Source organism: Cyprinodon variegatus, unplaced genomic scaffold (genome assembly GCF_000732505.1).
Source record: "Cyprinodon variegatus isolate N-32 unplaced genomic scaffold, C_variegatus-1.0 Scaffold678, whole genome shotgun sequence".
Lineage (NCBI taxonomy): Eukaryota > Metazoa > Chordata > Actinopteri > Cyprinodontiformes > Cyprinodontidae > Cyprinodon > Cyprinodon variegatus.
In genome coordinates, this window is record NW_015151131.1 from 294,531 (window position 1) to 309,961 (window position 15,431).

Sequence of the window (15,431 nt, forward strand, 5' to 3'; positions counted from 1 at the left end):
TCAAAAAAGTACTCCAGAGTGTTGTTCAGCATGGGGGTGAGTAGAAAATGAAGGCTAATCATGTTTTGGGTGTACTATTCCTTTAAATTTGGAAAATAAGATGATCTGCCAATGGAATGAGCATTTTTAACCTTAAAATAAGATAAATTAGATATTATGCACTTGAAGTAAGAGACTATAGTCGTTTTTTCTTATTTTAAATGAAAAATTGTCTTATTTCATTAGCAAAGAGTCTTACCTGCTCAATTCAAGAAGAAATGCACTTGTTTTAAGAAAAATGTATTTACTTAGATTTACATTTTTTGCAGTGTAGGTTTCCTATGCAGCTTTTGATCAGAATTCTGATATGGGAATAAAACCACTCTGCAGGATTAACAGTGCATTGTTCTGTGTCACTACCTTTTTCATGCGCTTGTTCTACTAAGACCAGATTCTTAGTAGAATTGCTTTAGCAAGGCGTTAGCTACAACAGCACCTTAACCCTGAGTTTCCTGTTGGTACAGAGTGATTAATGTAAACAGAACTAAACTGGTTTTGGTGCCGATCAGATTGCAGCCACCCCTCAGTCTCCATTGGTCCCTGACCGGCCACCCCGTGAAAATGACAGGAGAGCATTTATGAGGTCAGACACTGATGTGAGGCTGCCAGGTAGTCTGTTATAAATCACTGCAACTGTGGAAAGCTGAGTTTCTAACAGGTTTTAATCACACAGACCTGCTCTTTCCTCTGAGAAGGAAGGAAAAAAGTCTTCATATCGAGGTGCTTTTAATGCAACACTGGTTAGAATCTGTTTTACAGCTGATGTGACCAGTTAATACGGCCACAGAGCCCTGCGGTGCTGTGCTGCGTTTCCCCTCATACCCCCATTGACTAGCATAGTTGGTGTATTCTGTACGCCGTCTATCTCAGAATGTGAGCTCCCACTCAATACAGAGGTGCTCGATTTTATACACCTGCAGGATCCAAGTAGTACTTTTAGAGCCAAAGATGCTCCATGCTCAGTTTGCTGGTCGAGTCCAGCAGGTCAGTATTTCTGTAACATTAGGTTCCCATGGTAACTGGGAAAGAAAAAGGCCCACATCATCACAGATCCTCCACTGTGCTCAACAGAAGACGTGAAATCATCCTTAGTTTAATACCAGACCTACTTGGAGATTTTGCTGCTCAACTAATTGCAGTTAGAGCCTCAGCAGAGTTTAGTAAACTCCACATGTGATGCTAAGACAGGAATGAATTCCTCCCAAACAACAAGCAAATATAATGGTGTCTAATGTTTCTTTTGGAGACTTTAAGTTGCCAATTTCCGCATCTGGAAGGTTACTAAAAAAACACAACCTCTGAATTAGTTTCCCACCAAATTCATGCACTTAAAAAAGTGTCCAGCATTCCATCATGCTGCTGCAATGGAAATGTATTTATTTTAAAGGTGTTGCACAGATTAATGTTTGCTCCCAGTTTCTCTTTCTAACTGCATATAGGAATCCTTCTGACCTTTCTACCATCTGGTTTGTCCACCAGAAAGACCTCGCTCCAGATTTGGATCCCAGTGGTTTCCCTCTCAGAGCCCCCCCTCCAGGAGAAGCCCGTCAGCGGCTCGTTAGCGTCGCCGAGCCAGTTTTCAGACGCCTGAGCAACAAAACGTCACAGTTTGTTAGTTTAACGCTGCTCGATATGTCATTCCGACGACTAAAAACTAAACTAGACAGGCTATCAACATTTTAAAAGGACGAATCTTTTTAAAAAAAGTTCAGAATCCAGAGAAATTCATCAAATATCATTCTTTTAAAGAATAGGAGGGGACAGTAGCAAACAATGACATGTTTGGGACATTTAACTGCATACTTTAATCTCTATAATTGTGATTTTACTATTTAGTTTTCTAAGAAACCTCCCATACTTGCAGGCACTTACATGGTGGTACATATAGCGCAGCATGAAGTCCATGAGGAAGGACTTGCCCTTGCGGAAAGCCCCCGCCACAGAGATGGCCACCACCTCTCGGTCCCTGACCTCCTCGGAGAGGAGGATGCGGCTCAGCGCCGCCTCGTCCAGCTCGAAGGTGTGGTCGTCTTTGACCAGCAGCACCTGGACGGGCCGGGCTCGTCCATCCGGCTCCTCTTCCTCTGAGCTCCACTCATAAACATTTTTGTCACTCAGAGACCCTGAAGGACAAATCAGAGAGAGGAAAGAAAGCACAAGGTGAGCTGAAAGAATCTCACTTACAAGACAACAGAAATGATTCCAGAGGAGCCAGAAGGTCTTCGCAGTGATGACGGCTAAACTTAACAGTCCATTAAGTGAGAAGGCAGGAAAGATAAACCCCGTTTTTGCAAGCAGTAATATTCATTAGACTGAATCACTCCAATCTGTCGCTGCTTCACTTGGGCTAAAAGGTTTCCCAGCAGCAGCTCTGAGTGTTTCCAATCACTGTTAGTTCATGTAGCAACGAAGCTACAAGCAGAACCTTGGACAACTTGCCTTATTTTATCCCAAATCTATTTAAATTGGAATTTATGGGACACAAAATGGTTCAACTAAAAACCTTTTTTCTTGTTTTCCTGCAACTCAGATTTTATTCCTTTAAAAGTTTGCAAAAATTCTTTGCTTTAACACTACAAGATAAATTAGCTTGAAAGGAGAATGCCTGTTAAAAAGAAATAAACGTAAGAAAGGATTATTATTTGCATTAAGAGTTGGACTTTGACTGGGTTGTTCTTATCATCTAAATTCAAGCCTACTTCTTTTTTTCTTTTTTAAACCCACTCATATTTTAACTTCCTCTAATCGTTCTCCCTGACCTTTCTGCTTTGTTCCTACGTCTTCATCACACTGCAGGTTCTCTAATGTTCTCCAACATCTTAGGCCTTCATAAAACAGCTAAATGTATCCTGAGATTAAACCATGCAGAAAATCTCTCTGTTTACGAGCTGATTTCTAAATCCGGCTAAGTAAACCATACGTTGAGGGTCAAATTAAAAGGAGTTAAATTCAAATGCAGCCAGAATTGTTGTTAATCTACTCTATTAAAAATAAAATGGATCGATATCTGTAGTTGTAATGTGAGGTAAAGGTAAAAAGGTGAATGAATTGTACTGCTGAGCACTCTGTGTCCCACAGACATCCGGCCTGCGCTCTAGAAAGATGTGACTTTGTCTTCCAGGAAATGACTCGGGAATAAAAACTTGATATCTCTCATAAAGCCCAAGTAACAAGTTAAGAAGTAACCAGCAGGAAGGCCCAGTGAATTATTTAAATAAACCAATGTTTCTTATATGGCTTGAAAGGGGCCATCAGTTGAGTTTGCCACTGCAGGGGCCCTTCTCCTGGCAAACAACCTAATCATGCTGCTTCTGCTTCTGCCCCTAAATCAGCTAAAGATGTCAGAATCTGCTTTATGTGGGTCAGACCAGATCAACTCCCTGCTTTACAAACAGCAGCAGCTTTTCATCTCTAACACATCTTCATCTACTCCCTCACAGGCTGGTTTGACTCACACAGAATGGATGCTGGGCACCACCAGAACCACGCTTAACAGCATTAAAGGCAATGTTGGAAAATAACACCTGAGATTTCTGAAATTTACCCCAAAGACTAACAAGAAGAGCAAACACTTAGAATCAGATGGTGATTTGGTGTCTTTACAGGCCCAAGCTGACCCAGCAAGGCCTTTTTCATAAGCCAATCACCGCATTAAACCACTCTTATGGTTAGATATTCAAATTATTATCAGCAGGCCTGCAGAGGACAAATGCTGCACGTTGATTTCCTCCATATGAAGGAAAAACACATTAGATGCAGAGCTGGTCTGATCAGCATTGGTCAAAATCAACCCGAAACAAAAACAAACAGAGCAAATAGAGCGCTGCATCGTTCCCACCCGATGTGTGAAAGAAGGATGAAATGTTTGTTACGTACACTCACCCCAGCTGTCTCTCTCTGGGCGGTGTTTTACCATAATGCAGTCCTTTAATCCCGCGGCGTCAAGCGAAAATGAGCGACCCTAGTCGGTAGTCATGAGCACAGGGAGCTGGGAGGATGCCCTTATCTCCAGCACAACGACGTTCCTATTGCAGGAGGATGATGGTGCTTTTATTCCCAGCGTAATGCACAGCTCATGTCACCAGAGGGCGCTGCTGTCTTTCGTTCCAGCTCTGGTTGTTGAATGAAATTAAGTTTACAAAGTATTACAGCTATATAGAGTTACAGCAGTATATTAGCATTAAATGAAAAAAATATTAAAGGTGTGTCTTTTTGGCGTCAAACTATTCTTTTTTGTTGTTGCTGTCACAATACTGATTGTGCAATCTGTGTTTTTGTCGGTAGGTGGCAGCGTTGTACAACAGTTGGAACTCATGGTGCCTTCAGTGACATCAGGGAAATGTCACAGGCAAGGGAAATAGATCCTTATTTCGCCATTTCAACCCTGAGTGTTTTTTCTTTGTTTCTAGCGCAAACATCTTTGCAAAGACCGTTTGTCACTTTGAAATCTCCTTGAGCAAATTTCAGACCTGCTTTGACAAACCAGCATTTGAAAAAAAACATCTAAAACAAGCATTTATTTTGCAGTAGGTGCGGTTAACGTACATGTTGTACTAGATTAAAAATATTTAAAGCGTACACGTAACTCGTCACAAATATAAAAAAAGATTAAAAAAATTACAGTATTCAACTAATAATTTCATTAAAGACAACATAAACAAACAATTTCGGTTAATATAATGAGGCTCCTATTATTATTATCTCATTGAATGAATTTGGGTGTTTGTTTTTGTTTTTTTTTAATAAAAGTCATAATTCAATAACATATTAACTGGTATGTATATTTACCTAATTGAAAGGTCACTAAGCCTTTGATATTTTAGACTTTCCACAAATATTTCAGAATTTAACTGAGATACATAACATTTTAAAAAGTATTTTGATTATAGAAAATAGTAATAGCGGCTAAATGTATGGAAAGATTGAAGAAAAATAACTATTACTTCCAGAAGGGGCTTTTTTGGTGTTATTTTCAGAACGAACGTTCTTAACATGAGGGTTAGACTGTGGGAAAAAAAATCACACTACATTAAAATTATTATTTTAGGTTATTATTTTACATTATTCTGTCAAATGGATTGTTGGAAAGTTAAGCTTTACAGGTGATCAACTAATAGTTAAAAAGGGCAAGAGGATTAGGGCCACTGGGAAGAAAAAAAAGTTAACTGATTTTTAATATTATTTCAATTTAATATGGAAAAAAGTCAGAATTCTGATTTTAAATCTTGGAATTCTGACTTTAATCTCAGCATTTTGGATCTTAATGTAGATGTAGAACAGTAAAAGATTGGTGGAAAATGAGGGAATTAGGTGACTTTTTACATCCCTGAGGGATCCCTGGTGATTCTATTTAATTAATGGAAGATCAGAAGGTGATTAAAACAGAAAGCGAGTTTAGTCTCTAAAACATAAATGGCTACGGCTTGATGCTAACATGTTTGTTAGCTGTCAGAATTTGAAGATTTAAGTCAGAATTGTGAGAAAAAAGTCAGAATTAGGAGATTTGAGTCAGAATTTAGAGAAAAAAGTCCAAATTCTGAGTTAAAAGTCAGAATTTAGAGGAAAAAAAGTCAGAATTCTGAGATTAAATTCAGAATTATGAGAAAAAAGTCAGAATTCTGAGATTAAAGTCAGAATTAGGAGTTTTAAGTCAGAATTCTGAGACTAAAGTCAGAAGTTAGAGGAAAAAGTCAGAATTCTGAGATTAAAGTCAGAATTCTGAGAAAAAAGACAGAATTTTGAGGGGGAAAAAAGTCAGAATTCTAAGATTAAAGTCAGAATTCTGACCTTTTTTTCTCATATTATACTGAAAAAAAAAAAAAATCAGTTAACATTTTAACTTCTTTTTCTGGCCCTGATCCTCTTCCGCAGATATCAGAAATAGGGTAAAGAAAAAAAAGATAAAAAAAAAAAAAGGATTATCTACATTTTGGTCGTAGTACCCTGAACGCACCACCAGTCTGTAGAAACTGCCCGGATTAGCAGCACACTGTTGCTCTGAGGGGAGCGTTTCTCTCGAAATAAATTCTGAAACAAATCGATTACATTCGCGGTGCGGCGGTAGAATCCAACCGGAAATGTTTCAGCTTCTTTAAAGCTGCCAACGGGGGGAAATGACATGTGAACGGGGAGGTTTAGGACTGTGATTACAGAGGGGGGTGAAGTGGACTGTAGCTGGCAGCGCTACCAGGAGAAACTGGAGTCGCAGCGAACTGAACTTTACTACTGTTTCATCACAACAAAGGAGCAACAGTTTTACTTTTTAAAGCATTTATTCGACGTCGCGATATATTTAAAGACTTGGAGGGAAGCTGAAATGCAAGGCGAGCCTAGCCGGTGTGTTTGCGTTGCTAAAGGTAAGCCCAGTTAGAAGTTAAATGCAGACGGAGGGGGCCAAGTTAACGTTTGCATGTTAGCTAGCGCCAGTTAGCCCCCCAATGCTAACCCAACGGCTGGCTCTGGCTATTTGCTGGATGGCACTGGCTATGTGCAGGATGGCTACGGTTTTCCTGCTAAAAGTGATGTTATTTGTTTAACATCGATGTATATTAACATCTACGGACTGGAATAGTTCAGCCCACTCCTTTGTATTAAAATTAACAGATTTTATTTCAAGAATGTAACTTTAAATCTGTTTTTTTAACCCTTATTTTTCCTTTTAGACTAAAGCGCATTGGGATTAAGCCTTTAATTTAACCCCTTTTATAAGACTTTCCTAAACTTTGTGTCTCTTCAGGACATGGAGCTCAGACAGGCGCCGTCTGAATAGCATTGATCCAGACTGTTCTGCCAGCCTCCCACACCCCGTTTAATCAAGCCAACTAAATGTAAAGGATCCATCGGTTTCAAGCTATCATGGATATTTTTCCTCGACCAAGCGGTGAAATCCAGAGGAGGAACCCCCAGCATGACTTTGAGCTCATTCAGAGGGTGGGAAGTGGAACATATGGAGACGTGTACAAGGTGGGTTCAATGCACTGCTCCTCAGTCTGTCACAGGAGCTGGAGATGATTTAAAACGATCCAGCTAATCAATGCATAATCTGTGTGCAGTTTGTTTTTAAACCATAAGAAGATGTGGTGACCACATGTGACACTAGTTTTGACTAAAGCTTTCATTTCTAAATGCTTTCTGTATGGGTCTGGTTCTTTAATTTTAAAATCTCAGCACAATTTTGCACTTTTTATTTTTTTTTAAATGTGGTTGTCTAGGGTCAGTGTTGACAGCTAGATGAACCAAATGCCACTATAACCTCTGAAATTCTCACTTCTTATGGATAGAGGGTTCAAGAAGATGTGAGTTCACAAATATCACAAAGCCTGATAAACCACGAATACCTTAAGCACCAGCCTTTGTTTGTTAAATGTCATGAGAGTTTCAAAGGACACTAAACAAACCAAAGTTGTCTACAGCTCATGTTTTCTATATATATTCTGAAGCTTTAATAACATGTGGACTAGGGCTGCAACTAACGATTATTTTAAAAATCGATGAATCGGACGATTATTTTTTCGATTAATCGATGAATCGGACAAAAAATATTTTTTATATTAACCTCTTTATTCCAAAATAAACATTTTAGACAGAACAAACAAGCACACAAGTACAGGTTGCTCATTAACTGTACTGGTGCAATATGAAAAATAAATGTTTGTGTTAAAACTACGCAAACTTACATGAGAAATGTAGCTGTGCATCCACAAAATATAGGGTACTTTGTTTCATAAAGCGCAAAAAAAGACATTTTTGTTTTTAAAAGCCCCTAAGGGGTTCAAACAATAGGCCCCCCCATTTCAACAAATTAGTTTTTTTAGACTAGAAGAGTTCTGCCTTTTAAGACAGGAAAGTATAGCAGTTAAAGTTGCTGCTTGAGAAAATACTGAACCATAGAGATAAAAATAGCCCTGTGATTCAAATTATAAATTGTATTTGGAATAAAAATGAGAGAACTAGGGGTGGTAAAAAACACATCCTCCAAAGACAGATATTTACATGGGAATGTGGCATATAATTAATTGACATATTACTGATCTTGCTGGATTTTATTCTGCTTTACTTCCATAAATTGCAGGATCTTCTTTACTTTAACTTTGCCAGAAGATTTAAACTTTAAAAGCCTTGCCCTCATAATTTGCAAGTTAATTTATTTATAAAGAAAATATAAACGCTGCTTAAGCTAATTCAAATGAAATTAAAGGTAAAATAAGTAGCCAACCTTATCCCTGTCTGTAACCTACTAACACGGTAAGGAAAGCATCAGATGAGCTACCTGAGAAACTAACGTTACGTTTCCCCACTTTAAAACCAAACAAACATGGTGGTTCCGTGCCATGTTAATTTCTTTTGAAAAAAGTTGCATGTTATCACTTTTTTCGCTTTACAAAGCGCAGGCTATTTTAATTATTGTGATCAATTTGCGCCATCAATCCCGGTGCATGCGCGCTTCATTTGCAGTCTGGACGCTGAGGCTGACTGCAGCGCTGAGAGGGAGTCCTGCGGGAAAACGCGGTTGGGGTGGGGGAGGCGCCCCACGGCAGAGTAGGAACGATACATGCTTTCACGTAAGAGTCTCCAAAAGCCGCCAGTGACACCGAAAAAAGTCGCCAGATTTGTCGCTAGAACGCTTTTTTGAAAAATAGTCGCTGGAGGGGTCTGAAAAGTCGCTGAGTTGGCAACACTGCACCTGCGGCGCTGACTCGCTCTGCCTTTTTTTTTTTTTCTTCCTCTTTCAGTCAAGAGGCAGTGATGACGGCGCGGCGGATGACGCAATAATCGCGCGACACAACTAATCGATGATGAAATTCGTTGCCAACGCTTTTAAAAGTCGATTTTTATCGATTTTATCGATTCGTTGTTGCAGCCCTAATGTGGACCTATGCTTGCTAACCCATATTGTACCAATGGATCAATTTCCCTGAAAAACATCCAGCTGAATTTAGAATATAGTTATGAGCGTGCAGGTGGCACCATGTACGGAGGCCTTAGCCCTCAACGCGGCCGACCCGGGTTCGAATCCAACCTGTGGTCCTTTGCTGCATGACTCGCCCCCTCTCTCATACCCCCTTTACTGTCAGCCTACTGTCAGAAAAACAAACCACTAGTGCAGTAAAATGCATATATATATATATATATATACATATACACATAATGATAGCCTTTTAATGCTGCAATTTACAAAACAGCCAAGATAAAAACATCCATCATTACAAAGATGCATCAGATTTTTTTCAAACTTGGTTGTTTGTTGACCTTAACTCAAAAAATTACAAAAAAAAAGGTATGATCGAGAGGTGAAAGTACAGGCTGTCTGTCATTGCCCTTTCCATACAAAGCTTCGCCGAGCAGCCCCCAACCCCCAACAGACCACTGGTGGAATGTAGCGCCTGGTATTCACTCGGAGCTCACATGCGGACGGCTGCAGCAGGCTGAAATATGACCCAGACCCTGTCTAAACACGCGCGTTTCACTAAGGGTGTGTTCAGCCCCAAAATGACAGCGGTAACACCTCCAGTTTTTTTTTTTAAATGTCCCTGTTTAGGCTGCCGTAGCAGCGTTCTGACCCTCTAGAGATTCACGACAAAATGGATTCTCTTTCTTTTTTAACATGCTTTCATTTTTCTGAATAATACCAATGTAATACTAGTTTTAAAGAACTTTTTCCCCTACAGTAGAAATAAAAACGTGGGTTAATTTATTCTGTTTGCCATTCTAACCATCAAAAATTAAAGAATAATATTTTTAAATGAGCACAAACAACTACAAGTCGCAGCCTTTCTGTGCCTTAATTGTAGATCAGTTAGATAGATGTTCTGGGAGTAAAGCTGTACTCCTGCTTTCTACAAAGTTCATTGACTTATTTTCCCAATGAAACTGGAGAAAACAGGTGCAGGATCTCTTTGTTTAGATCTTTTTTTTTTTGTAGATGTGAACCACCTGACAGGAAAAGCACTGGTGGTTGGAAAACAGTTTGGAATGCTGGTGTCACCAAAGGATGAAGCTCTAGGAAGCTTTAGAGTATTTCATCTGTCAAAAGTTCTGCAAATAAGCATGTGTTCATGTGTTGTGCAGAGGTTCCCTTAATGTGTCCTATAAGCCTCTCTAACAAAACACAAAACAAAAGTAATGTCTTCCTCTCTAAGGCAGAACTTTGGGTTTTTACAAAACATGAACATATCCCATCTCATTTAATTTGTTGGATATAAGTCCAGTTTATGGAAATTAGGAATGTTTTTTTATTTCCTCTCTTTGTCTCATCATTTTCATTATAAATAAACAAGTGTAGGTAACTGCAATAATCGACTTCATAACTCTAAACATGCTAAACAACATGGCTGCTAAACATGTCATCACATAAACGGATCCCTACCCCTCTGAAACGATCCGTGCCGAGTTTGGACCGACTGGTTCCTTACGAACATTTATCCATTACGCTAGCACGGTTCCTCGCCCCCTATTGGCGCTCCATGATACTACAGCTCTCAAGGCAGGAATTACGCAAACAAAAATGGCGGCGCCCATAACATTGAGGAACTTATGTGTCTGGATAGCGTCCTCTGCCCAAATTTCAAGGAGAGCCTCGGTCTTGGCATCATCTCAGGTTCTGGCACGCTCTTCATGCCATTTATTGTTAATAGGCTGAGAAGAAGTAGGTGTTGTGAAAGGTGAAGAGATCTGTGAATAGTAAGGCCTAAGGAAAACCTGCGAAATGAGTCAGCTGACGAAAAAGCAGATGACGCGGTCTGCTCATGCTCTTTGTTTTCTGAGAGCCGAGCCACAGCTGAACGGCTCCGAGTTTTACTGATGAACTAGTACTAGATTTAGCACGCTTCTGTGGTGTCTGGCACGGTCCAGTTCAGTTGCGTTCCATTTACACTCCACAGTTATCCCGGTTATCGTGCTCGCACGGTTTCAGCGGGGTAGTGTTAATGGGGCTCTAGAGATTTGTGAGGAAAAACTGTCACAAAGCAAGCAGCATCAATTGTTGCACATCCGTAGTTAGCAGCCTCGATTTATCTCACTCATTTCTTTTCTTTTCATCATCTAAATGTTTTTTAATGGCAGACTGGTTTACTTTACCATCAACCCACTTTATTTCCTGGATTCCTGTTTTTATTTTCATAATGGACATGCTATAAGCCATACAGAAAAAGCTTTGGGATTTCTGTGTTTTGAGAAAAAGACAACTGAGAAACTAGTTTAATGGCTGATTTCCCTCATTTTAAATCCTTTAGCCTCTGTTTTTATTAATAGTTGAGTTTGTCGTTGCAAATTGAAATTTACCTTGCTTTTTTTTTTACTGTGCTAGACACATTAGCAGTTTAACTAGAAACGAATACAATTTGATAACATTGTGGCTATTGTTTACCTGTCACTTTACTAGTTTTAATAAAAGGAAGACATTGTTGTTTGAAGTGAATCTTAATAAATGCAGTAATGCTAATTCCACATTAGTCAAACCTTGAATCAACAAGGAACTAGTGAGTCTAAAAATAACATTGTTCAGGTGTTCTTGCCTGAACAAACTGTTTTTATAAGTCATAGCAAATAAAATAAAACAAGGTTTGTCTAACAAATGACTAATGATGAATCCACGTTTTTGTCAGATAAATTGACAAATTTAATTTATTTTCAATTAAGATTTATTTTGAATTTTGTCCCATCAGAGACATCAGGCATGACAGATTCTTTTAAACTATGTTGTAAAAGCATTTCTCACACAAACATTAATTTCAAAACTTCTCCTTTCCTGCTTCATTTTTTTGTGGGTTACGTCGACTTAAGGAAGTGTAAAGTGAGACAGGTTGCAAACAAATGTGCAGTTTCTAAATGCTCCCTCTTTAAAGCAGAACTATGGAGGGCTTTCAGATTAAAATGAAAACACACATTGGTAATCTCTGTGCAGAGCAATGCATAAACATAATGCCTCTTTTTGTCCGTTTTCTTTGCTTGTATCTGGTTGTTGTTGCAAAGGGCTGTTTTTCTTTCATAGCTTAGCACTTCAAAGTGGAAATGACTAGCCTTGCCCTGTGTTGAAAGTCAGTAGCTGAACAAGAGTGATGAAAGTTGACCACACTGGATGGGTTCGTGGTTTACGGCTGATTTAGCTGCTTGTTCCATCACTACTTCTCACGGATTAGGGAGCATCCCGTCTTGACCTGGTTTAGGAAGACGCACATCCTGCTTTGACACAGAAATTTCACAGGGAATCAGTTGTAGACTATCCCCTGTAAATTAAAATGAAATAAAAACACACACTTTAAATATTTATGCATATAAACAGAGTAAAAATTATATTAAGTTCTGCCACAAATTTGACTTAAAGGGAAGCTTATTTGAGATATTTGAAGGTTTAAGACTAATCCTGCCCTGCAAGCCTGGAAATGTTCTTTTTGTTCTTTTTTAAAGGTTTTTATAAAGTTTTTGGTAGAAATGTAAATGACCAGTAGAGATGGATAACCACCAATATAGTGGGGCTAAACCTGTCTAATGGTGGTTTTAAGAGCAACTGATTATACTAGAACATAGATTTAAGTTGAATTATGTATCTAGACTATTACTTTATATTGGTTATGTTTTAGGTATTAGGTTATTGGAATATACATGTATATAAAACCTTTTAAAACAGGCTTGGTTAATCCCCTTTTATACTTTTCACCTTAATATCACATTTACAGCCTTAGCATTATTTTTTTTATCTGAATTGATTAATTTGCTGCTTAAACCAGCATTTGGTCAATAATCCATTTTCATCTGGTCACACAGTGTATCGTCTGTTAGCATTTGCAAATACCCACTAAATGTAAAAATGTGAGTCACATACATATCAGTATATGACTTTTATAAAGACACATAATGTGTTAATAAAAATTTATAAATAAAATCTTATATGTCAATCTTAAGGTTTACATTTCAGCACCATGAGAACATAAAGCATCAATATCAGCTAAAGTTTTATATTTTTCTTTGTCGATTTGTTTCCAATCTTTGTTGCTTCTCTTTCAGGCACGAAACATTCAAACAGGAGAGCTTGCTGCTGTCAAGATTATAAAGTTGGAACCAGGTAATTGAATTTTGTTTTCCCACACTGAGCATTTAAGTTATTATATATACTTATAGGTTTTTTTGTTTTGTTTTACAATTTGTATTTAATCTTTGGTGTCTAAAAAGAATAATATTTGAGCTTGTTTCTTGTGCTTTTTTCTTTGATCATAAATTAAATGAAATGTTTATGTTATTGTAAAGAAAGACATTTTTCTTTCTTTGCCTGGCTCAGGTCTGTGTTAGTAATGACCCAGTGACAGAGTTAGTGTGATCCAGATTAGAGGGATTACGAATACGGCTTTATGCCATAGACTGGCCAGGAAAGGAAGAGATTCACTTCTTTGTATTTGGTTTCATTCTTCTTGGCAGTCAGTGCTGATCTTTGTCCTCTGTGGGACTAGAAAGTCCTGTGATTAATTTGTGAAAACGATGCAATGAAGTTAGTTTCTATAATAAATTAAAATTTGACCTAAAAATAACACACACACAGATCTATATATAGATAGACAGACAGATAGATCTGCAGGGTTATTGAAGAGAGTTCAGGTAGTGGAGGATCTTGGGGTTTCAACTGTGTTTTTCAAAAACACTAAAGCTGGGTTTGACCCATTTAGTTGTATAATTTTTGGATTTTGGCTTTCTAAAATCTGTTCAGCGTTGCTTTGCTATAAAGTCGCTGCATTTACTGTTGAATCACCTATTGGTAATTTAGCCTATGGAGTCTGAGTAAGAAACTCAGCAGGCTTAACCCAGATTTCTGTAAACCACTGAACCTACGTAACATCCAGAGGATCCAGTTTTCCTTATATTGTATTATACCTCCTCATGTAGTTGTTGTTTTTAAGAAAAACAACAACTCTGTAGCAGGTTTTCTAAACTCAGCAGTGTTCCTGTCTTGGGCGATTTGCAATCATTGTAAATGAGGACCCAGTCCAAGATGTGCATATTGCAGAAACAGAAGGAAAGACAGATTATATTTCATCTCTGTGTTAATCTCTCTCCAGCGTATCCAGTCAGGGTTGTTTTTGCTTCATATTCTTCCTGTGATTTATCCTTCCTGAGTCCTTTTACCCTTTGTTTTCTGTTAAATGCTGTTTTTGGGTCAAGCTTATGCTACGTTTCTTCACTTTCTGACAGAAGTTCCACAGTGTACTTTTATTTGGATAGCCTAGATTGTGTGATTTACTGCCAGTAAGCACACTTTGAAGTCTTCATTAGACTAGAAGTTAAACAGGTTCATGAACTTAGCCGTCTATTGGCAGTAAGTAACATTTATATCCTGGCAGACTGTTTACATCTTGGAATAAGCATTACTGAAGCCACCCTGCTAAACAGAAGGTGTTGCTGTAAAGCAATTTGTACCATTACACTGCAAGAATAACAAGGAGACAAATCTATGGACTCAATACTTTGCACACATAAAAATATAAAACATTTCAACTTGTTTATTTATGCAAGAGTATAATCAAAATCTTTTGTGATGTTTTCAATGAAAAACCATCACTATTCTTAGATACCAGCTGTTATCGTGTCACTGTAAGATTTCTCAGCTCAAAAAGCATATGTGGTGCTATACTAGAATGAATCAGTGATATTTTGCATATGAAAAAAGATAAAAAACAAAAGAGAGAGGAGTTGGCTGAATTTTAAAACATGCTGGAAGAACGGAGGAGGAAACGGCTGGAGAAGAGAAAGTTAATGCAGGATGTTTACCAGTTTAAAGCCAATCCCCACTGGCTGACCAGAATAAATGGAATCGTTTCTTTACTCCAATGGAAAAGCTTTTTAACAATAAAGTCTGTGTTCAAAGTTGAATATAGATCCTAGTTTCCGCTTCTGTTCCTACATTAATATTATGGCTGCGACTGACGATTATTTTGCAAATTGATTAATCTGTCTATTTATTTTTATTGATTAATTGATTAATAATCAGAGAGCAAAGGGTTTCTTAGAGAAGACTTTTCCACTTGAGTGATCGAGCATATTGAAAGACGAAAAAGATTTTTATCTTAAGTGCAAAATATTTACTTTTTTTTACAACTTTTGTCCAATTGCTGCTCAAGGTGGGTTAGCCGTTTAGCTAAAGGCATGTTTTAGTCTCTACACTTTACTTAACGATTAATCAATGCCTAAATTAGTTGACAATTATTTCAATAATCGATTAATCGCGATGGCCCTATTTAATATACACTATATTGCCAAAAGTATTTGCTCACCTGCCTTGACTCACATACGAGCTCAAGTGACATCCCGTTCCTAATCCATAGGGTTCAATATGACGTCGGTCCACCCTTTGCAGCTAGAACAGCTTCAACTCTTCTGGGAAGGCTGTCCACAAGGTTTAGGAGTGT

General features: G+C 38.2%; 2 protein-coding genes across 9 annotated transcripts in view; one reads left to right on the forward strand and one right to left on the reverse strand.

The window, feature by feature from the left end:
• Nucleotides 1-4,086, reverse strand: part of atl1 (atlastin GTPase 1) — a 16,190-nt gene extending 12,104 nt beyond the window's left edge. Inside the window, exons 1-3 of the mRNA XM_015394207.1 lie at nt 3,922-4,086; nt 1,912-2,162; nt 1,492-1,626 (exon numbers count right to left, since the gene is read on the reverse strand). Coding sequence (XP_015249693.1) covers nt 1,492-1,626; nt 1,912-2,162; nt 3,922-3,955 — 420 coding nt within the window. The 5' untranslated portion in view covers nt 3,956-4,086. The remainder of the gene's footprint in view (nt 1-1,491; nt 1,627-1,911; nt 2,163-3,921) is intronic.
• Nucleotides 4,087-6,004: 1,918 nt separating this feature from the next.
• map4k5 (mitogen-activated protein kinase kinase kinase kinase 5) overlaps nt 6,005-15,431 on the forward strand; it is a 33,386-nt gene continuing 23,959 nt past the window's right edge. For all 8 annotated transcript variants that reach the window (XM_015394216.1, XM_015394217.1, XM_015394218.1 and 5 more), the window contains exons 1-3: nt 6,005-6,395; nt 6,776-7,002; nt 13,042-13,099. In XM_015394216.1, coding sequence (XP_015249702.1) covers nt 6,895-7,002; nt 13,042-13,099 — 166 coding nt within the window. In that variant the 5' untranslated portion in view covers nt 6,005-6,395; nt 6,776-6,894. The remainder of the gene's footprint in view (nt 6,396-6,775; nt 7,003-13,041; nt 13,100-15,431) is intronic.